The 24,693-nt window shown below is 39.0% G+C and overlaps 1 protein-coding gene across 3 annotated transcripts in view; it reads right to left on the bottom strand.

Annotated features, from left to right (window-relative positions):
- Nucleotides 1–807: 807 nt before the first annotated feature.
- Nucleotides 808–24,693, bottom strand: part of lzts2a (leucine zipper, putative tumor suppressor 2a) — an 84,309-nt gene continuing 60,423 nt past the window's right edge. For all 3 annotated transcript variants that reach the window (XM_079842661.1, XM_079842662.1, XM_079842660.1), the window contains 4 exons: nucleotides 7,653–8,186; nucleotides 4,760–5,332; nucleotides 4,406–4,675; nucleotides 808–4,327 (listed from right to left, as the gene is read on the bottom strand). In XM_079842661.1, coding sequence (XP_079698787.1) covers nucleotides 3,548–4,327; nucleotides 4,406–4,675; nucleotides 4,760–5,332; nucleotides 7,653–8,159 — 2,130 coding nt within the window. In that variant the 5' untranslated portion in view covers nucleotides 8,160–8,186 and the 3' untranslated portion in view covers nucleotides 808–3,547. The remainder of the gene's footprint in view (nucleotides 4,328–4,405; nucleotides 4,676–4,759; nucleotides 5,333–7,652; nucleotides 8,187–24,693) is intronic.

Here is a 24,693-nt window from a genome sequence, read left to right as displayed (position 1 = left end):
TGTCGCCATCTCTGTTTGAAACCTGCAATTGCAGGTGATTAAATCTAACGATCGCTTAGCTCATATCATATCAAACCGTGCAAATCATTATTATTGTTATACTTTGTTCTCAAATTGTTAATGTTTACAACATCAGCATTGCGTGACTGTGTATTTAGTGTATATTAGCGTTACCTGAAGATTTCAATTTCTGTACAGTCTAATCTTTTGCTTTTGACTACGGGTGTATACAGACGTGGTGTAATGACGCAAAGACGAAAGGCTTGAATTTCCCGCGGAAAGCTATCAGTACCACTCAAATTAGAACACATTATTATAAGCTTACCGTTGTGAATCGGGCTAATGTAAGGAGATAGTTTTGAACACTGGCTGGTAATGTACTTGCTCAAACATATATTTTGGATCATTTTAACCAAAAAAACAAAAGTTACGGACTGCAGCTTTAAGCTACTACAACACCATAGCACATAGTGGTAGTAGCCAAGACCTGCTTCCCTTTATTTATGGATGACGCAAACGCGCACAGAGGAATATTCCTGTGAAATCCGCCCTGACATCTCTAAAATATAAATTATAATAGCCTTACTGTAGTAATTCAGGGTAAAGCACAAACACGGTTTAGAAGATGAATTTATTTACTCATTATTAAAATGTTGTTTTAGTTTCTTGCATTACATTTCTAAAATATTACATATTTAGGATATCAATATAATGTTTAAAGAAAGACGTGAAAATGATCTTTCTTGTAAAATTAAATTGTTGACTTGATAGTTAAAACTAGGTCAATTTTCAAAAACACCAGACTTTGAGGTGACATTCTTTAATTAAAAACACATTTTTACAAGAAATATACAACATGAAAATATACAGGACTAAAAACTACAGATTGACAAACATACACAAGCACATACATGAGGGCAAAAAGATTAAACGTTAATTTGCTTTGGTCTATTCACAGTGGTTACAACTTCAAAATAGATATTTTGCGTGTGTAAAAACAAATGTATTGAATTTGTCAATAATATTACAATATGACGAATATTTACATGTATTTTCATCAGGGGCGTGATTGACATGTCAGGGAGAGATGCGCAGGACAACGTCCAGGGGTGAAAGAGATTTTTTTCTTACACTCGTAACATCTGTGCTACAGAGATGATGACAACAGGAGGGATGATAATCTGAACAAGGTGAGAAAAATTGCCAATTCATATTTTTGATTCTCAGGTAGTCAAAAATGGCCAGAAGCGACACAAGACCAGACCGATCACAAACTGTAATCCATTCTGACCAATACTGAAATTAATCATTTGGCCTCGAATTAAAAAAAAAAAAATTATTATCACATAAATAAAGTGTCTGTTTTACTGTAGAATCATGAAGAGTATATCACATTGTTTTATATATATATATATATATAAAAAGGAAGCACTGAGTAAAGAATGTGTAAATGTATTAACTATACGCTGTTAAAAAGAATCTGGAAAATATGTAACAGATTATCTTTGGTTGAGATGGCTAAAATGTGATTTTGCAGTTCCTCATTTTATATATTGTTTTGTCATTAGATTGTATCTGTCTTCCCTGATGTCAAAAAACATAGTGTCCCAAACATTGCCTTGTTTTCGTGCAATGTTCTTGCCGATTTTCTACAACATGCTCAAAAATGTGATAATGCTGTATATTATTAACAGAGAAGGACACGATAAATACATGTGCGGTAGAATCCATGAGAATATAAAAGCACCAACTACTGTATGAAATACTATCAGAGCTGATGGCAAATGATCCCTCTGGACAACAGTGTGTGAAATATGCAATTCATATTTATTAAACCCACAAAGTTACCTGTGTTACCACTAAATAGCTTGAGGTGCTATATATAAAAATATACATCACATATATATTTAATTCTTCCTATCTTTTTTGTTTTAAAGGATCTGTTCTGTAAAAACAACAAAGTTTATATTTGTATATATCCCTTTAACAAAATGACCACAAACATTTGATTAGTATTTCTTAGATTGTATGCAAATCTATTATGATATATGCATTCATCATCTATGTCATTACTTCGCAGAATTGGTTGGAAAAACCAACCCACTGACCTGTGTGAAGCCATAACGTGACTCGACGCCAGACTGTCTGGCCACAGAAATGCTACGGTGTCATGCACACATGCTATTCACTCTGTACAGTGTGCAAGGCAATACTCAAAAGAAAAGAAAAATAGATTTGCCTCTATATTTGCTAGTTATATCTGCTAATATATCATCTAATTATAAAAATAACACTTCTACATCAGTTATTAGTATCAAATGTAGTGTAAGCAGCGGGGCTGTGAGATGAGAGGTGACAGTTTTTGCTGCATAGTGCCGTAAATGGCTGAGAAGAAATGACACAATGTTACCGAGGACTTAACTCCAGCACAGCTAGAACAGCAAGAATGAATGAGACAAAACTGCAGCTTCTGTGACCTAACATGAGATGCTCAATAGAGTGCCTCCAAGTCTCTTCCCATCAGTGTTAATGCTGGTACAATGGGCGAGGCGAGTATTGTGCTCTTTCCATTATAGGATATGATAAACTCCATGAAACCCTTAGCCTGCATGCTGTATTTCTTCCTCTCAGTTCTTCAATCTCATAGCCATTTCAGTATATGTCTTCGCTGAGACTTTTCTGATTGTGTGTAAGGTATTCAGTTGAACTTATGAAAAGATTGTAATTAAGGCTGCCAAGTGCCAATCAATTTTAATTAAGTATTAAAATGAATCGCAAATAACTGCATACATCAATGTTTGCTGAGAAAAAATTCCAAATGAAATGTTACATCATCTTAGCAGGCGAGTAAAGTATTGAATAGACCATTTCATAAATTGTTTGATTTTCTTCTTCTTCATAAGCCCATCATTGGTCTACGGTCCACAGCAACTCGTTTAGCAATTGGGCTACCTGTCCAAGGTAGTTCACAAAGGACGCATTCTAGTGTTCTCTCTACTACAATACAAACTTTCCTGTCTTTGGCCGTTACGTCTCATCTTGCTGTTTATTTCAACATCTTGTACTTCAAAGTAGTAAAACTTTGGGGGAAAAACATCTCGAGAGCGAAGCATTCTGTTCAAAAGTGTAGTTACATTTTTCAACAGAAAAACGCGTCTTTTGTGAACTTCCTATGTGACTTTTTATTTATTTATTTGAACTTGATTACAGCGCTAGTTGTACTAGAGGGGTTTGTCAGCAACAAAGCACCATTTTTGAGGACATCCTTCCCTTCATCAATGGCATCAATTAACTGCTGTTCACAGTCATTTTACATTCATCTGTAGTCCCTCACAGGTTTCCGAGGCAGGAAGTGAACATAAAGATGTCTAAATACAAACATTCCATGTTTTATTGGCCTCTGCGGACATCACAACAATAACTTGCCTTGAACACAAGTCTTTTTGAAATAGTGTAGAGAAGCATGCCAAATGTCACGGCCGAAGGACTGTGCTCCTCACACAAGCACAGTGGAGATTCATTTTGGGAGGGCAGAGTAAGATGTGGGTTAGATTTCAGTGGCAGTGATCTCCTCGAAATGGATCTCGTTGCTACGCATGTCAAACTCCTCCATGTCCCTGTTCTCCAGCTCCAGACTAAGTTCCCTCATCACGCGCTCCAGGTCTCGGTTTCGGCGGTACATCTGGATGTAGTTCTGCTGCAGCTGCTTCTGGTAACGGATCACCTTTTCTTTCTCCTCTTGCCACACCCTGCGTTCCTCGTCAAATCCCTCCAGCTGGTCCTCGCTCCGCCTCCTCTCATACATCAGCTCTGCCCGAAGTCGGTCCACCTGCTGACGAAGACCGTGAAGCACGTCCACGCTCTGGCGCTGCACCTTCGCTTCATCACTCTCGTATGCTAGAAGTTGCTCTTCGCTGCAGTTGTCTCGGAAAGCAGGGCTGATCCCGTGAATGATCCCCCCACGGCACTGGGGCAAGGGCAAGCTCATGCATTGGCCTTTAGAAGGTAGAGCCTGGGACATGGGCACAGCCAAAGCCTCTTTAAGACGGGTGGACTCTTCCTCCAAACGGCCTACCTTCTCCCGCAGGAGCTCCGCTTCGCTCTTACGGCGCTGCAGCTCATTCTCACAAACCTCCAGCTCGAGTGTGCGAGTGCGGGCTGTGGCGTGGGCATCCTGCGAGCGAGTCTGGCTAGCTTGAAGCTCAGAACGAGCCTCTCTCAACTGGGCCTTCAAAGCAACAATCTCGCTGGCCTTCTGACCAAGATCAGCCTGCAAGTCCTTCAGCTGCTGCTTCAGCAGAGAGATCTCACCTGACTTCTGACACACCTGTGAGACAGAAACATCCAATTTCAATGAATGTAGTAATTATTCATTGCTAGATCCACATGGCTAAAATGGTCTCACCTCCCACTTTGTCTCTTCTAGACGAGGACCTAGTTGAGTCTGCTCCCTCTCAAAAGAGGCACATCTCTTCTCCAATGCCTCCCGTTCTTGTAGCAGTTGGGAGAAGTCCTCCTGTAATTTCTTCTTCTCCTGCTGCAGCTGAAACACCTGCAACTGCAGAACCTGTTGCGCCCGTTGTGCCTTTAGCTGCACCTGCTTCATCTTCGATGCACAGCTCTGCCGAAGGTCCTCCAATTCTTGCTCGCAGCGCTTCTGTTTCTCCTCATACACCTGCATGGAGAAGACACATGATTTGACTTACGTTGCATCCACTGTATCTGACACTAATAACTGGTAGAAAACAATGATTGTCACCTGACAGATGGCTGCCTCATTCTCATCCAGGTTGTCCCTAAGTTGCTGCAGCTCCAGGTCTCTTTCCCTCAGCTTCTCCTCAAGCTCCCGAATGACACCTTCATAACTTTCTCCTGGAGCCGGGGAGCGGCCACACGATCCGCTGTCTGAGAGGGGCTGGCCACGCCCACTTAAAGACCCTGTACTCTTACTGGATGATGACCGACCGCTGTCGGAGTTGGAGTGTCCGTGGCCACCACCGGAGCGTGTGGTTTCCATGTGCCCAGTGGGAACTTCACTCTGTGCCAGGCTGTACCCTGTGCTGCTGTAAGTGGGTAGGCTAGAGAGGGAGTTGCGGCCTGAGTCGGACATAGTGCAGGACTGGCTACTCCGTGCGTTGCGTCCCCCACTGTAAGAGTTGCGCTTTTCCTGACAGCCCAACACTGCTCCATTGGCAGGAAGTAAGATGTTGAGGCTGCCCTGGCTTTCAGACAGACTGCCCCCTGACCGTGGAGACAGGTACTGCACAGAGTTGCGATTCTTGGGCACGACAGGCTTAAAGGCAGTGGGACGGATCAGTATCTTCTCCATACTCTGTAATCAAAAGTAAATGGTTAATGTGACTACTAATTAAAACCATTTATTTTATTAAAATACAGTAAAAGTTTATTTATTCCTGTGATAGCAAAGCTGAATTTTCAGCAGCCATTACTCTCTTCTTCAGTGTCAAATTATCCTTCAGAAATTATTATAATATGCTGATTTGGTTCAAGAAACATATGATTCATAGTGATGAATAGAAAGTTCAAAATAATTATTTTGTAACATTAGAAATGTCTTTACAGTCACTTTTGATCAATTTAATGTATATTTGTTGTAATCTTGCTGATCCCAAACTTTTGAACGGTATCTGCACAATAAATAAAGCATGAAGCCAACTACATGTATTAGTGTAACTGAGTTGTCATTGGTAAATGTGTACAGTGAGTGATGGCATATTGATGTATTGCAGTGATTAAAGGCTCTCCTCAATCAATAGAAATAAATAGCCAATTAGATGTACTACCCACTGTGTGTAATGAGCATCAGCAAAACCACTATTCTTTCATTTATTGAGAATAAGACCTCGACAATGAAATGACGAACAGTGTTTTGAAGGAGTTATTTAAAGAAATGGTTAAACTGTATTTACATTAATGCATTTTCAATGGACATCTATATGGTTACCCAGCATGTGTCGGAAAAGTAACGCCCGAGCTTCAGCTTCCAAGGATGTAAGCAATTGTAAACACAATTAATAATCAGTTTTACCTTATCAGTTCGAGTCTGACTCAGATTCTGAATATGCAGATAATCAAGCCGATATATTGGAACCAACTTTGCAAGCACGACTTTAGCAGAATGTTTCTCAGTGGTAAGTAGTCTTTGTATGTAGCCAGTGTTGTACTCTCCCAGATTCAGGAAGCTGTCTTCTGTAAAATGTGCTGTACACAAGCACAATTTTGGGTTGTACTGCTCAAGAACAGTTTTATAAATAAATCTAAACCTCTGATTCGTAATTTCATCCGTTTTCGGAAGGCCAAATAAAGTGGTTTTGGTTTCGCATCCAAACACACAGTGTCTCTGCAACATTCGACAACATTACAATTCACTGAAGCCTCATCTTCTCTCTTTGCGTATGCCTTTGGGTGGGTATTATGCTAATATTTCACATTGTGATGTAGACGTTTTAGGAAGTAATATCTGGACTTCGATCAAGGTGTTAGATAGAATTAATATTTTGTGGGGAACTAGAAGCTTTGCAACTTTGCAGACATTACACACTAAAGGAAAAGTAAAACATTAAAAAGCATCATATGACCCCTTTAAGCACTTGATGGTTATGCGGTACAGATGTAATTTTTGTGAGTTGAGACTATTTCTCTAGGGGAATAGTCCCTTTATAGTACCCTTGCATGTGTCATGTAAGTCACTGCCTTTATAGATGAACAACTAGAAAAACAGTAGCAAGTGATTATATCGTTTCCACCGCAGGAACTTTACCCAGGAACTAGGAACTTTGGGGTGGTACTCAGTGTGTTTCTTTCGACCGCAGGAACCAGGGTCTAAATTAAGTTCCGGGTAAATATTTCCCCCTCCGAGAGTCCCTGCTCGCGAGGTAGTACTTTTTCAAAGTTAAGAAACTTTCGGGGGTGGGACTTGGACGCTGAACATGCTGATTGGTTGAACTCAAGCAGCATTTTATTTCAACCAGCTTTTTTAAGTCTTTTGCGAGGTTCGTTCTGCTTTCAGTAAATATCAGTCTTGCTCTTTCTGTCCGATGGCGCGCATTTGTCTCAGCAATCTCACAGTCAACGTCCGTAATAGCGATAATAACATACGTTGTCTTATTTTAAATCTAGCTTTACGAGCTTTCAGAATTCGCTTTAGAATCAGTGCTCGTCTCTTTTCCGCCGTTTTGTTAATAACCTCTTTAGTAAACCAATACATAACGAGCAAAAGCAGCGCTTCTTGAGTCTCCTCCATACTTGTTATTGTTGCAGTGTCGCGCAAAAATGATTACTTCCATCGCTGACTGCGAGGAGTAGTCGCACGCAGTCCTACATCACTGGACAAATTTGCCTAAACTTCCCGGTACTTTAGACCGCAGTGGAAACGCAGACAGTAGCAGGTCTCGGGGGAAAAAAGTTCCTGGTACAAATTGTTCCGGGTAATTTCGGTAGAAATGGGGCTTATGTCACACTATGGGAACATGTATGTTTAAAACACAGTGTTTTATGATTATTTTGGAGCAAAGCCTTAGCTGTAGACTTCCATAAGTGTAATACTCTAAATGCACAAGTTTACATTTATTATAAATATACAAAAATGTTGTGTCACTAATTTACTATTTATTGTATTTTTTAATGTTTACCTTTTCCAGTCTGCCTGACACTGGGACGAGTTTTGGCGGAGGGCCACCAATATTACCATTCATGCCTCTGTTATCAGGAGGCTCTTCAGTATCACTGCATGGACTGCGCGTGGTCACATGGTTATCATTCCAGTCACCTACTGGCTCATCACTTAAATAGCCATAGTTGCCATTGCCAGCAGAGATGAGGGCAGTGGACTTGTTCTTAGCAGGTAGAGGAGGCTGGCTGGTGAGAAGCTGCTCCTGTGAGCTGGTGCTGCGCAGGGTGCCCTCCTGCTGTCGGAAACAGCTTATGGCTGGTGTGGGTTTGCGATACTTGGCACCGAAGTCGCTGGCGGCTCGGCAGTGGCGCTCCTGGTAGGTACGTCCAGAGATCAGGCTGCTGACGGAACCCATGGTGCCTGCCACAGCAACGGAGGGGGAGTGAGACACTGAGCAGCACTGCTGGACGTCAGCGCTGGGATTTGGGTGATCAGTGGGCACAGGCAGCGCCTGAACTAGAGCCATGGCGAACACACGCCCAGGATACACACTCTGTGGAGAGAAAAGCAGGAAGACAAGGAAAAAATATTATTGTCTAAATTGGCAGAATGTCATGTAACCTGTAAAATAAAGGTCATATAACAACACAGTTTTCAGATTTTTAACACGAATAAAAGTACTTCTTGCGCTTTCAGAGTTTTTTTTATAAAAGCTGTCACTGGGGCTGTACCTTTTAAAAAGGTACACATTTGTACCTTATTAAAGGGTGCATATAACTTTCCCCGCCATTGACGGAATAGCATCATCTTGATGACTTTTCTCAGTAAACTGAGAACTAAACAGAAATGATATCAGGTTGTATGTAGGTATGGGAAAAACATCCCTTTTTTGACTCCACAAAGAAAATGATTTAGGTTACAACTGAAAATAGATGTCTTATCTTAAGTTGCAGTTCGCTCTGTCTTTATTTATCATCATAATGGGAAAAAACGGGCACAATTCTGGTGGTCAATTAAATACAGATAAGAAAGCATTAGCAGTTATTGGTTATGTGTCTGTGAATCAGTGTGTCAGGGTTTAATTTGCGGATGGGAACTGAGGAGTATATATATATATAGATAGCCTGCTGCTGTGTGTTAAGAGCAGTCTCATCATGTGGAATAATCTGCAAAAAGCCTGCCAGTCCAATCAATTACACACCCCCCCAGTGCACTTCAGAAAACACTCCCAATGCACTTCAAAGAGACACATGCAGGAGGAACACACAGTCTGATTCGCCAGGAGAGATCATACCGCCCCTACTGCCCTGGCATCCCAATGACCTCTCTACCACAGGGACAGACAGGCAAAGAGAAAGCCAGCGTCATTCTGACTCAAACTTCTCATAACGCATTCCCTGTTCTGCTCACTCATCCACACGCAGCCCCCCACATGACATTTTAGCTGAGGTTTGAATTCTGATGAAGTCAAAGTAGCAGACTTCAGCATGGGAGGACAGCGTTTCTGTTGTTCCAACCTCCCTGTCCCGTCCGTCACAATATCCTTAGGCATAGACCCCTCTGTGAGGAAGATTTCATTTTTGGGTGAATACTTGATGGTCTTAATGCATTATCGTCCTCTTATATTACCCAGTCAAATGTTTCCACATTTTAGAACAATAGTCAAATTATCAAAACTGTAGCAAGTATGGGTAGTATATTGAGGCAAAAGTCGTGGTTAATAGTGAATATATGTTTCCCATACTAAAGCGTTACCTCAACATGGACCCCCTTGGAGTATACCTTTAGGGAAAATCATGGCTCTATATGATATGATAAAACACCTATTGTCAAGAGTTTGGGTTGGAGGGGAGAATCTGCTCTATTCTTCTATATGTGTCCTCTAAATAAATCCAGGTGCATATTGACATGGCAAATAGGAATCTTTCTGTCACAGCCGAGAATGTGGATATTAATAGCAGAATACTTGGATAAAGCAGTGCTGTGAAGGAGATGAAACAGAAAGTTTGAGAGAGAGAGGGATAGCGTGACTCGCTGAGAGTAACAGTTTCCAGGGCGGTTCTCTGCGAGTGCTTACGCACATGGTTCCACTAACGTGGCTATCAGGTATTTCTGCTTCAGTGCTTCTTATGAAGTATGTTCCCGCAGCCAGTTCAGCTAACTGCTCTGTGCTCTGCTGCAGTGCACAACAATCAGTCCTTAAATGCAAATCAACATCAGCTATGACATAATAATAATAATAATAATAAATATACATTTTTCAAAAACTTGCAAAAGGGTTTATACAGGACAACTCTTAGGCCTGGTTTCATAGACAGGGCTTAGATTAAGCCAGGATTAGGCCTTCAATTAGGGCATTTAAGTAGCTTTTATAAACGTGCCTTAGAAAATTACATTATTGGTGTGCATCTTGAGAAAAAACCAATGGCACAGAGATATTTTAAGACATGTCAGTGCAAGTTGCTTTCAGTTAAAACAGCCCAAACATGCATTTTATTATTATATCTTAAGCCTTGTCTGTGAAACCGGGGGTTAGAGTTAAACTGCACAACTATATGTAAAGTTAGATTGACATAAAATTGCCTACATTTCAACCTGACTCTTCTCACTGAAGGCACATTGACAATAAATAAATAAATCAAATAAAACAATAATTATCAAAATCAAGATACATATCCATTTTAAAAATTGAAAATGTCAGATTTATTCTGAAATTAGTCTGTGATTTTAGCTGTTCACACAAAAATAAATCTGTCACATGTGAGGGGAAAGCGATTTGGCCCTAATCAGATTCTGGAGAAAGTCCAAGACCAGAAAAAGACAATGTCAAATCGTGCTGGGATCATCATGGATCACTTCACTCTTTCTGAACTCGCTTCAACTAATTCCACCCCCTCCTCAAAGCCAGTCCTCACCCTTTGTTAAACCCAACCTACACCATTCCCAACCAGATTCCAACTGTTATCCCAAAGTTACCCTAAAATGAGCTGCATGGCCTCCAAACCACTCACAGAGCCTCAGTATTCTGCACCTCATACAAATAAACTAACCCAATCATAACCCTGAACAGTCTCCCAAAGCCTGTGATAATATAATGAGAAGACCTCCTCCGCCCAGCTCAACCCAGTGAACTTTAAACCTGCTGTTCAGAGACCCGTCCTCACGATCTCGCTCTTCTGTTCCTCCTCGTCGCAGTATTCACTTTGGTTTTGTTTGGCTGTGTTTTAGAGGTGAATAGGTCTTAATACCCTTAAATGTACAGAGGCCCTATTATATATTAATGAATCATTTGAAACATCTTTTTGTGAAACAATTTAATTACAGAGTGTGCTAGTGCTGTACCATTGTTTGATCATTTGTTATGCATTTCAATGACAAACATAATTACCACATATATGCATGATATATATCGGCCGATATATGTTCATTTTTTATGTTATCGTTATCAAATATACATTTTGCCCTATATATTAAGGCAGATAAATAATGTATTATTTCCTTCAGCTGAGACACTTCAGATGCGCACTGTTTTCCATGATGGTTTTGAATTGCTTGAAAAATGATTGGTATCACTTTGAAAAGGAAAATACAGTTGCGTCATATAGGCTACATAAAATTACAATTATAATTATGTGCTTGGGACATGACTTTTAATTGTAAGACTTTTGATTTGTAATCAGGCTCAAAAATTATATAAAAAGTTGGATTTAGATATATCGGCCAATATATCGGTTATCGGCTTTCAAATATAAAGAATTATCGGTTATCGGTATCAGCCAAAATGTTCATATCGGGGCATCCCTAACCTCATAACCCCTTTCTAAAATATATATAGGCAGCTATACAAAAATTATACTGTAAAAAATAGTGTTTGTAGAATATTTTCAGGAAAATATTTAGTGGACATTAATTGTGGGTAGAAATAATACAAAGTACCGTTAGAAACATAAAACTGGCTTATGTTTAATATTATGATTTCAGACCAATCTTTAAAAAAGAGCATGACAGTCAAATTCTGTAAATAAACAATAAGATTTTTTTTTAATTATATTATGTATTTTTTTCGTAACCAGACACCATGCTGACAGTATTATTTAAAAGTAACATTATTTTTTATACTATTTTATACTATACTATACAGTAGTAAGAAGCTTTTGTCCTTTTTTTTTTTAAATATTTTTATATAGCTTTAATTCATTTTTATTTTAGTTTTACTTTCAAACTAATTTTAGATTCAAATTTTTAAGTTTAAAATACCTTAATTATATATTTTTGCACCCCCCCCCCCATAATTTGTAAATGTCTCCACAGACCCCCTAGCACTCCCTTGCAGCCCCCAGTTTGAAAGTCCCTGTATTACACATTTTACACAGGCTTTACCGTCCTGCACTAACTGATGGTTAAATCGACAAACATCAGCAGCTCTCTCACTCTTGCTCAGTCTTTGATCTCTTCAGTCTTGACAGTGAGAGAATAATGCATCTCTCTGCTGCAGGTGTTTCTAATCAAATTCCACAGCGAGGTGGCTGGTGGCTGAAATCTCGTTATGATAAGTCTTAATAGCGCCGATGCCGCCGGAAAGGATTAGCGGCGAGGTGTGAATCCCCCGGGAATCACCAAGCTTCTCTGTGGAGTCTGGAGCAGAATAGGATGGAATGCCAGCATTGAGCCTGGAACCCAGCAGAGCTCCAAATCTCCGGGCAGAAATCCCTAAACCCTTAATCACATTTGGTCTCTCTGTTTGGTTCAAGTGCAGTTTCAGGGGCAGGATATTTGATGTGTGTGATGATCCCGATCAAAGCCTCTTCCCACGGAGGAGTTAGACATGACATTGCGGCATCCAACAACAAAGCCTTAGTTCTGATAAAGGCAAGCTTTTTCCCTTATCTGTGCATAGCGTACCTCATTATAGTATACTCCTCGCTTTCCCATAAGACATCAAATGAATCAACGAATTTAAGATTTCAGGTCATGCAAATCTGTCAAAACAAGACAATTTTCGAAATACCCCAGACAGTAAACTTGCATTACATCACAAAAGCCTCACAGGCACACACAGATCCACAGAAACACAGGAAACTAGAGAGAAGTGGAGGCAGCACAAAGGAAATGCTGACCTCATCTGACTGTTGCAAATGCAACCACACATCCTCATTAACACAGTGTGCGTGTTCCCCAAAAATAGAGAGGACAAAAGTGCATGCTTGGATAAATGTAGCCTATGGAAAGCAACCAATAAATCCACTAGAATGACTCCTTGTGCTCTAAACAGGGAAAAGCTCTCAGTGCGCTCAAGCGAAAATGATAAAGTGATCAGTGAAACTTATGATATTGTGTTTACCGATTATGAAGCTTTCGGCAGAGGAGGAGCATGTGAGGACTGAAGCGGTCAGCTGTGTGTATTTACATTCTTAAGGGATCTCTACGCCCTGATGACCTTCTAGTCTCTCATTAATCACTCTATCCATTCCTTTAGTTTCTTTTAATCATTTCTGCTCTCCCTCAGAGTCTCCCACATTTTCATTCCTTGAATGTCCCAGGTACATTGCAACTGCATAATGTTGCCTGTAAACCTGGTAACCTTTGTACAATGTCTCTGCAGGGATACTGGAGCTTCAGGTTGTGTTGTCTTGATTAAACAGAACAAAACTTGTTTCCTTCCTGTTGTCTGCTTCTGTTAATGACAGTACAACAACAAAAACAACAACAAAAACAGTCTAAACAAAAGCCATTTGCTACATTTTACATGTTATTTTAGTATTATGTATATACTATTAATATTTTTTATTGGCTTTTACTTTTATATTTTAAATTTTCCTTTTCATTTTCAGTTTTAGCAATTTTGTTCTATGCTTTTGTAATTTGTATTAGTTTACTTAATATTTCTATGTAGTTTTAGTTTTTTATTAATTTTAGAACTTCTATTTGTTGCCATGGCAAGTTTTTTCATCTAATATTTATTTTTTAATTTCAATTACTAAAACTTTGAAAGTTTTAGTTTAAGTTAACAATAAAAAAACCGATTAAATAATTGGATGTCTGCCCACAATATTAGTCCCATCACAAAAATGTAGATTTAGACAACTTTGCAGCTCTAAAAATAAACTTTTTAATAAAAAAAGTTTGCGCCTCAGTTTCTCCTTTTATGTTGTGTCATCATCTAGCACTACCGTACATCTCTATTTCATTAGGTCTCTCGCATTTCTCCCACATTTAAACATGTTACATGTATATAAGTGTGAGTTATAGATATAAATCTGTGCCCTGCTTCAGTCACACGTCCAAACCCCCCCAGAGAGCTCTAAAAGGCCCGCTCTGCAATCTGCGGCCCCGCTCCGAGACTTCCTGCCAGCTGCACTGTTATTGTCCACTCCATCAGATAACATGCACAATGATACAAAAACACTCACGGTTACATTCACAAAAACACTGAAAAAAGATCATGGTCACGTGACCGCAGCAGAAAATAAACATGCTGTTAATGATTTAAAGAACAGCTCTGATTGGTTTGATGCAATTACAAGGTGTGCGTGTGCTCATTAATTATTCATACATGCTATTGAGAGTAATTGTAGCAGTAATTAAACCTAATTAACATAGTCTTTGTTATTTAGCATGAGGGGATTTATCAATTTACAGCTACTACAAAAAGACAAACAGCACAATTAATTAGACCGCTCTAAATTAGTTTAGTAACCTACCGAATGCCACTACAACTACAAATGATGAGACCTAAAAATAAAAAGCATTTTTGTCATAAAGGGTTAAGTTAGTGGGTTTAGTTTTTATCTATTGAGCTGATGATTATAGGAATCTACATTCAGAAGCTTATAAATCATAATAAATTCCATGGCCTTTTATGCTAATGTAGTGTTACTAATGCTAAATCTCAATTCGCATACTATTCGCCCTATACAGTTTAGGATTAGTGTGTCCCAAATTGTAGTAAAAATGAAACAGTATGTCAAAGGACCCTGAAATGTCATTTCTTATCAAGTGTATTTTTGAAGTGTGGATCCATGCTTTTAACATCCACAACCCCACTGAAGACATTTTCAGCTGTAGGGAACACATGCAGAAATGACAAATAGCTAATTTAACTAGGGCTGTCAAAACACACCAAGCCAACGGTCTGCCATGGGTCAACGTTGGACCATCAGTAAGCGTCTGTCAGGCCAGTTTTTGCAGTGTGTTTCACACGTCGGCTGTAGTCGGGCTTACGTCGGCAGCAGTTCACCCGATTCAGCATGTCGGGGCCATCGGTGAGAGAGACCGCTCTGTTCAGTTTAGCGAACAAGTCAGTGGACGAGAATTGATGAAAAGTGATGAGAAGTGATGAAAGCAAGTGAAGAAGTCAAGTCGTACAAGGCTGTTCAAATTTTATGTCATCTTTCCTGAGTATTCAAATACGCAAATGTTTTCAAATGAGATGCCTGGAAGGAAGAAAGTGATGAACGTGATTGACATTCAAAATGGTTTTAGGGATTGTATATCTGCGGTCCTAATTCCGGTTTCCCTTTGTGAATGACAAAAATAGACTATTGATACCTGCCGATATAGGCCATTATTTTCTTACACACATGCTGGCAGTCACTTGTAGTCTTTGCAGTGTATTCAATGTATTTTGGCTCAGACACAGCCGTTGCGAGGCGACAACACAGTCGGCTTTCGTTAGCGCTAGTTCTCTTACGTCAGTTTGGTGTGTCACAGCCTTAAGACGGAAAAGAGAATTCAATTTGGTACTGGTGCACTGTCTATGAAGCGGCTCTCTGTGTGCACTAGTGATGGGGAGTCTACTCCAAAAGAGTTGATCCTCAACTCTAAATAGCTCCAGCACAGGAAACGACCCTCGTTGTTGACTCTGTTGCTGTGCCCGAAACCTCTCACTTGTTCACTCATTCTCTAATTCCTATATAGAACAAGTCAGTTTTAGTGCACTAGGCTATATCAGCAAGGAGGGATTACCTTCCTTCTCGTTTATTTAACTCTGACATAATACTTGGCCACGGCTGTTTCTCATGAGTTTTACCTCAGTAAAATGAGGTATTGGCAACTACAAGGTAACAACATTGATAGCGACTCATCATTTCAAGGTTATGTCATTGCTAAATTGGAATAATTTGGACAGTCACACTAAAAGTATGTTGTTTTAATAAGGGAAATTTAAGGCTTTGTGTCTGGGGAAAAACTCATTTAGTGTGTAATAACGACTGCAATCTTGTGTTATTGATGTAAAGTAAATGGAGTCGTATCGTTGATTCCTTTGACTCCTGTGGGAGACAAAGAGCATTAGAGTCAACTCTGAAAAACCAGGAATCAAATACCCCTAGTGATCACTCACCCGAAATGCGTGCACAGAAAGCCGCTTGTCAGTGTGCCATACAGCATCGAGTTCTCTTTCACACTTGAATGTAAAAAAAATGCACAAAAATGCAAACTTTTTGGCAAGTATTCACAGTCGTAAATGAGTTAAAACTTCTTAAATGAACGTAAAGAGTTGTAAGAAAATCAGATCCACATCAATATACGTCAGCATTTAGGTCTTAAAGTGACAGCAGCCTAAAAACCCTGCTGCAGTCTGTCATTAATGTAAATCAATGAACGAAAGAAAAGAGAAAAATCACTCACTATCCTTGACTGAATAATGAATAACTTTTAATTAATCTATAATAAATGTACAGTTTATGCATATTCAGTTCACAGTTTATGTGAAGCTTGTTTAAAGTTCACTTAAAGTAAAAGTTGTTATACGTTTTAAAGCCTTTAAATGTAAAAAAAAAATTATATTAGAATGTTGAATGGCTATAATTAATGACTAAAACTGAGGGGGGGTGGGGGGGATCCATTTAATAGTCATCAGTAGTATTGGAATTGGTCATACTGCCTTTCATTTAGCTATAGTACTTAGTAAAAAGATGCCATTAAACAAACATATACCTTCTACATTAATTAGGAAATTCAGTGTGAAATTATTACATTGTCAAATTAATATGAGATGAATCGCAATTAATTACATAAAATGTGTAATTAATAGTATTTTTTAATCGAATGGCAGCACTAAAATGAACACTCAATTGCACATGCTAGTCTACACAACTGTTTCTGTATACTCAAAAGTATGTACTTGTAGTGCATGGCAGAAGCATACAGCTTCAGGAATGTGGATGTCAGTCACTTTTTACATACATCCTCCACTGTCCTTATCAGCTAATGTGCAAGACTAGCGCAAATAAATTAGCTAAAGACTTGCTAAATTGAATTATGCTGTTGGCCAGTCTGAAAAGTCCACCGGCGCCAAAGTCTGGAGGAACAGAGTTTAGTCATGAATGACGCATTTGCAAGAATAGAGTCAATAGAGCAAAAGAGAGGGAGTCATTACCGTCAGTGGACCCAAATATCCTCCTCAGTGTGTACTAAAATGCTCTGACAGACTGAAATAAACAGATGCACTATCTTCTTTCATCCCTTCATTTCTCAGTCAGGAGTTTTATTCTGAATGATGACAATGAGTCACTGAACACACTTTCACAGCCTTGCTGTCTGAGAATAAGGATTATTCTTTCTGGCACACATACAAAAGCACTGAGTGTGTTGTCATTAATTATGCGTGTAAAATTCTCTGTGTCAGGAAAACAAAGCAGAATGAGAACACAGGGAGTGTGTGTATGATTTATTAATAAGGAAGATGAGAGTCTTCTTAACTTCTTTACAATGTCTTTACAATACTTGCTTGGATGTATCAGGGTTCTCACAGTAATAGAACTAAAAATACACTTGGTCGCTTCATGTGTTTTACTGATCAGATAGCGGTTTGATTAGCTAAAACTGTTCCAATCACTTGGCCACATAAATGTGTCTCCACAAAACTAATATAAATCTTCAAGTCCTGCACTATATGCAAATTTTACTTTCACTTATACATTTTTATCAAATTTATACTAAAATCTTGATTCATTTTTTTAAAATAATATAATATATACACTGCCGTTCAAAAGTTTGGGATCGGTTAGATTTTTTTTGTTTTTAAATGAAGTTTCTAAAAGAAGTATTTTGTATTTAAAATACAACAACAAAAAAACTGTAATATTGTGAAACATTATTACAATTTAAAATAATAGTTTTCTATTTTAAAATGTATTTTATTCCAGTGATGCTAAGTTGAATTTTAAGCATCATTACTCGAGTCTTCAGTGTCACATGATCCTTCAGAAATCATTCTAATATGCTGATTTGATGCTCAAGAAACATTTCTTAGTATTATCAATGTTGAAAACTGTTGTGTACATATTTTTTTTTTTTTTTTTTTTGATGAATAGAAAGTTCAAAAGTTCAAAAGAACAGCTTTTATTTGAAATAAAATCTTTTTTTATTCCAGAACGATTTTTTTCCAGCTGATGAATGATAAAAACACTGACAGCCAATCAGAATCCATCCTGCAAAACTGCAGTGCACGCTTAATAAGACAGAACAATATCATAACATATAGTTACCGTTTCATAACAATTTCATATATTTATAGTTATCGCTCTTGGTGTGAACGCTCTTAAGAGTTTTCATTTTTGAAAAATTCTTTTGGCACTAGTGAATTAATTCAAATTTCAAATGTCTTATATAATGACACCTCAAGATCGATTCCCAGAGATCACATGGCTGCTGTTAAATTCGGTGTAAAGCGACTTATTTTTCATGGTAAATCCCTGTAGCTCTCTTTCTCAACTCAATTAATTGTATGTTTCTTTGTTGAAATGCTGGATCAAATTAAAAGCGGAAGGGAAGCACTGCCTGCAGAACAAGCATTATTGGCCCTGCTAGTTTCACTGCCAACCTGTTGCTGTTACAGGCTTTTGGCTTTTGGCTCTGTTTGGGGCTGTTGCCATGACACTTGAGGCCTACATGTGCACTGCCTGGGGTGAAGGAGAGCGAGAGGGGGAGGGAGCCAGAGTTTGTAACAAAAACAGAGGGAGAACTCCACAGAGAAGAGAGGAAAGAGAGGGACAATGAATGATAGATAGACCATACAAGAAAGACAAATTAAAACCTGAGCAGGTGGAGTGTTAGTGAACATGCATAAATAAGTCACAGGAAGGCAAAGGCCTGAGTGAAGTAGAGGAATCCATAAAAGAATGAGTGAGAGAGGGAAACTCAAAGTTTAAGAAGACAGGGGGCTGGTCGGCTCTTTAGCATCTCAAAGCATATGGGCTCTATTAAAGGCTCCCTTGAACAGGGGCCCGAGCCTCCTCACAAACCTTCCGAAGACAATCTCTCCTGTCTCACTGTCCGAGCCTCCCTGGGCATCTCATCCAGCGAGCCTTTCAGAAGAGAGCCGGCTGCCTCGAACTCTAGAATGAGATGCAGCAGGCGACGTTATTTGCACAATACCACACAGGAGCTGCTGCCATCTGGACTGACACTACCTGCCAATCAACAGTGGACATTTTGTTTCACCCAGTGTGCAGTGCTAGACTCACTGGCACAGGCCCAGACGCCAGCCACGGTGCCCATTACAAAGCATCTGCCAGCAGGAACAACCTCCTATGGCCTTACTGGTATAAAGTAGATTGAGTGCAAGCATCTCAGGAGCTGAGTAATCTATAGAAAGTTTTTTTTTATTTTTTTTAAATAAAATAAAAATCCCCTTCATCGTGACACTAAACTCACACAAAATAAACAATTGAGATGTAAATGTGAAATACGAAACTCTTTCCCCGGCAGCGTTTTTTTTTTTTTTAAGTTGCCAGACATCGCCAACATTTTTGATAATTTTCACAAAATTGTCATACTCGTTAATAATCATCAAATTGGCTTCATAACTATATCATCTTAAAGGGGTACTTCAGCGCTGGGAAGATGAATGTGTATTTAAATTGGGTCATTTATGTAGTAGAAATGTGAAATTATTTTTGAATTTCGAGCGGCCGTGCGCATTTACATTCTGTGAGTGAGATCCCACCCCTATGGGCAGGTTGAAAACATGCGGAACTAGCTCCTACTACTGGCTGTAGTCTCTAGGCTCTGGCCAAAAAATCCTCTGGTGACGCAAAATGACGATATTTGCGTCATCTGAGAATTTTTTCCAGAAATAAAATGCATAATTCTCTCGTCTCAGGGGGACATGAGGGGGGAAAGTACGATAATTTGAATATACTACCGGGTTTCGACTGATACAAAGCTTAATGCTAAATCGCTGAAGTAACCCTTTAATCCTATCTTAATGCACTATTTACAATTTACTACATAAATACCACAAAAATACAAAGAAAACATAAATGCATGATAAAAACATAGATGGAGAAGATCGAGCCATAAACACACTGTTGCACAGTCCTATAGCTCATCCTGGATCAACATTTCATTATCATTGTAATGATAATGTTGATGATCATGTTATTTTCTGCTTATATATGCTATCACTTGTTTCTGCTTCTTTTTCGCCTGTGTTTTGATCTGGAGATTCTGTACTCTTTCAGAAGATCTGTCATAACGCCCCCTACCATATAACAGTGAAAACACGGAAAGCCAGAAATTTCCGTCAATGGTGGGGAAAGAGTTAAATAGTTGTTTATGGTTCCGAGTACAGTATAGCTTGATTTGTCTACTGTAAATAAGGTTCTTTGTAAATACAACTTGACCTCTTTAGTTTCATCCTGCGTAAAAACTTAAAACTTAAATGCCCCTATAATGCTTTTTCAGATATTACCTTTGACGTAGTGTAAAAAAGCTGTTTGTGAATGTAAAAGGTCTGCACAGTTTCAAAAAAATGCACAACAAATTGAGTCATTGTCTCCCAAAAGAAAGAAACGATTCTTAAAATGCTTGAAATGAGTCATCAGTAAATCCAGTCTAACTTCCTGCATGAACCTACATAGGTCTGTAACAAATTTGCATAATGCCCTTCTATGGTCTTCATTGGCTGCCCGTGAAGGTCTACTTTGCCCCGCCCTCAAACACTGTAGTTGTACCCGAGGCCTGAAAGAGTCTGGTTTGTGTAACCCATTACATGCACTTCCAAAGGATGAGGAGACCAATCAGGCCCTCGAAAAGGAGGGGTTGAGAGACACCGAATCCTTTATCGAACTGGTTCAGGCACTGTGAGAAAAGAGATGATGCTGTAATGTAGGCTATATAATGAAAAAAAATGAAGGTGTTTTTTTTTTTTTTTATCTTAATGTAAACCCATTGTAGGAGACCTCCAAGACAAAATTAGGAACGTTTAAAATAGCATAATTGCCAATTAATAGCAATAATAGCCAACTAATTGCAGGTTACCGGGTTGTAATACATACAAGAGTTGTTAAAGAAGAACTAATCACTGGAGTTGTCATGTTAGCCTCCATGTAACTTTTTAGGTTTGAAAAGAGATTCTGATGTACATACGTTTTGCACTATTTTTTGGTGTGTTCTGTACAGCCATTTATGGTCTTGCACTACTGTGCCAAATTTTTCTAAGCTGGTTTTTGTATAGTGGTATTAGTTTAGATAAACCCGACCACTGAAATGAACATGAAAACAATATGAACTGTGACTAGCTGCTTTACATGCTTTAAACGACTTCTTCCTCTGTAAGTATGCAAAATGAGCAGCAAAAATGATCAGGCGTTATGCCCGAAAGTCTGGCTATGCAAAACTAGTCAGACTACCGCTCTGTGGCCAACAATACTTGGTCAATCTGACCCACTGCAATTCTGGGCATTTGCAAGCAGTAGAAAAGCGTCCAGCGTGGGAATGGCCATGTAACATCCAGGAGCCAGTTGTTTCTGAGTCAGCTGCTCTTTGCCACGGTAGGAATTTCCAACCACTAATGATTATTCAGTTCAATCCAGTGGTCAGAAACAGACACTTGGAATAACAGCAGAACGGAGAGGAGCTGTGGCTCCACCTCATTGTTATTACTGTGAGAGTGGCCATTTTGAGGAGATGCCACTGATAGGATTGCAAAAAAGTGGAGTTTTTAAAATGTAAGTATGGTCTGAAAAAAACAACACTGATCAATCAGAGTGAAACCCAGACCTTCAGTCATGAACAGGGGAGAGGACAGACAGTTTGGCTGTTATAGAAGAGCACATAAGGACAAGCTACTGCCCACTGCCCAATGACTGTGAAATAATGTTTCTTCAAATGCAAAAGGTTTTGATTATATATATATATATGTAATACTTACAAATACTTATCCAGATAAGTAAAATAATCACAGTATTTCATGTAGCCCGATTGTGTTTTACAAAGCTTCAAAATAAATATTTTACTGTAAATTCCTGACAAAAAATTGCACTTCCATATTCTTTACATGGTACTTCCAAATAAATTAATGTCCTAAAATGCTACAGTAAAATCCAGTTAAATAACTGTAAAATACCTTTACCTTGTGAATGATTTAACGTCACATTAAAGGAAATTTTACTGTAAAACACTGTCAGATTTATAGGGTTTTTTACCATATAATTTCAATGAAAATGTTATATTTATACATTATATTTTATTAAACATTATATATTTAAATAGTTTTGTTTCCAGTTGTGTTTTCAGTATACATTAGAGTGCTTTGTGTTACATCTTCTATTTTTAGTGAATTTTTGTTGCATTATTTCAGTCACGTTTTACCTGATGGTGTTGATTGTCTTTGTGTATATGAACCTGTGCACTGTCTACATATGAATATTGACAATGTTTTTATGGACAGGCCACTTACAATGAAGTCTGATTCATGATGTGGCGTTTTCTTTTACAGTACCTATATTATTATGGTGGTTATCAGTACATTAAGGTAAAAACGCATTTAGTAAATATTAGAATGAGTAAATTAATAAATATTAGCATTATATTACTTGATGAGTTTTTCAGTTATAACTTGTAAAATATACAGACACCGATATGCCATCCTGTAATACCAGAAATACTATCACGGTATATTTTACAGGGAGTTTCTGGCAACCACTTTTTTACCATACATGTATCAAGATATTTTTACAGGAAAGGAAAAATGTATACAAATGAACAATGTTAGAGATAGAAAGTTGTGTTTTGCCCCTGTTTCATGAAGGAATGATGGGTACTTTGTTTTTTTTAATGGACCACAGATAAGTTATGTGCAGCCTCTCTGAGTTCTTCAAGTCAAAGTATTTCTTTACTGGCTGTGGCCATTGATCTTCTCAAAATGGCTTCTCTGCCTCCTCTCAAAGCTTTCTGAACAAAACATCAGCAGAAAGAGACAAATAAATAATCTTGCGGTGTTTCTGACAAACCATAATCATCCGTCTCATGATCAAACTGAAATCACAGCGCAGATATGCACTGCAGTCGGAGGGAAAAGTGGCACAGCGCACATACCGGTAAATTAATTCCACACCAGCGCTTACATAACCAGCACGGCCTCAGACAAACTATGCCAGCATGAATATGTAATTCATCTCAAAAGCGCAGAGATGGTGAACCACGCAGGAGCCGCAAACAGAAAAAAGGCAACCTTGGAGCTGGTCGTGAAACTTGCAAACACGCCACAGCGAGACCAGCCGCAAGAGGATGTGGACACACAGACACTGTCCCAACAGATTCCAGCCAAGCTCAGGCTGAGAGGAAAAGAGTGGCATGGAAAGTTGTGATTCAGTGCAGTCAGCTGAGACTGAGTCGACGTTAATGAGCTCTCCCTCTGTATATACGTCTGCAGGAAGCTACAGCCTTACATAAATACTTGGCACATAAAGGCATCTCATAAATGGAAACAGTAAAGTGATGAGAGGAGATGGTGCGAGGTGTTTTGGAGAGCCCAAACCTGTGAGGCACAGCTAGACAGTGAGGCACATTCTGTCCTTACAGAGACAGTGAGCTGAACGCATTTACTAAGGCTGTATTTCAGAGCCCTGTAACATATGAGAGTGATTTAACTCATCTATTATTTTCCGACTCACTGACGCAAGCACCTTTCCACCCCCCTAGGTGATCTCATCTGGAGTGGAGTCTGGACTCTGCTGCTGACACGCAGTAACGGGCCTCTCTATTTCAGGCTTTTACTGTATAAGAATGTGCCATGAGCTGAGTCACATCCACTTTAAACACAAACGGGAATCTCAATATACTTGGGGGCGCTTTAATCTAAACTTCTTCCCATTCGAAAACGAAATGTCAATAGATCGGGCTGCATGCTGTGCAAGAAGCTTAGTGGTGTCTGACTAGTTTGAAGAAGCTTTGTGTAAGCACTCGGCAAGGAGTGATTGGAGAGTGAGTGTGTGTGTGTGTGTGTGTGTGTGTGTGTGTGTGTGTGTGTGTGTGTGTGTGTGTGTGTGTGTGTGTGTGTGTGTGTGTGTGTGTGTGTGTGTGTGTGTGTGTGTGTGTGTGTGTGTCGGACGTTCCAATCGAGGCCAGTTGTTCATACATCAACTTTTTACTTCACATTCACAATAAAGCAAACAAAAATTGTCCTTATTATTCCATAGAACCATTTTGGACTCCCTTCCAGTTCACAGTTAATTTTTTCTTTGTGTAAAGAAGTGCACTTGTGCACTTTTTCCACTAAAGATCCTTTTGTGCAATGGAAAGATTCCATTGATGGTTCTTCATGGAACAATATATGTTAATGAAGAACCTTTATGTTTAAGGGTGCACTTCCAAAAGACTGCTTTTCCACAAACGTAAAGTCCACAAAACAAAGATAAAACAGCTTAACCAAGTTCTGTAAATCAATCAGTTCACAAGGCCCTGCTCTTTCTCTTTCTCTTTCTCTCTCTCACACACACACACACACACACACACACACAAACCACTCAACAAACACTCTTTACAACAGATATAAATACCTATAGAAAACAAAAACCACAAAAGATATCTCACTTGCGTCTCCTAGACAAGAATTACATTAAAATGAGAGCAAATGGAGACTTTTGTTTAAGCCTCATGCTTCTCAGATATTTCTCCTGTGGGAAAAGCCCCCCAGTAATCTCACGAGTGCCAAATAAGATCTCAATAAAATCAGAAGACAAGATACCAAAGTCTGCAATAGTTAGAAATCTCAATTTAAACTCAAACATTTGTTGTCATCTTCCAGGATCAAACGATGTAAGCCTTTGTTG

The sequence above is a fragment of the Gobio gobio genome (genome assembly GCF_949357685.1).
Source record: "Gobio gobio genome assembly, chromosome: 18".
NCBI lineage: Eukaryota > Metazoa > Chordata > Actinopteri > Cypriniformes > Gobionidae > Gobio > Gobio gobio.
The sequence above is the reverse complement of the archived record's forward strand: the minus strand, read 5'-3'. Positions and strand labels throughout refer to the sequence as shown.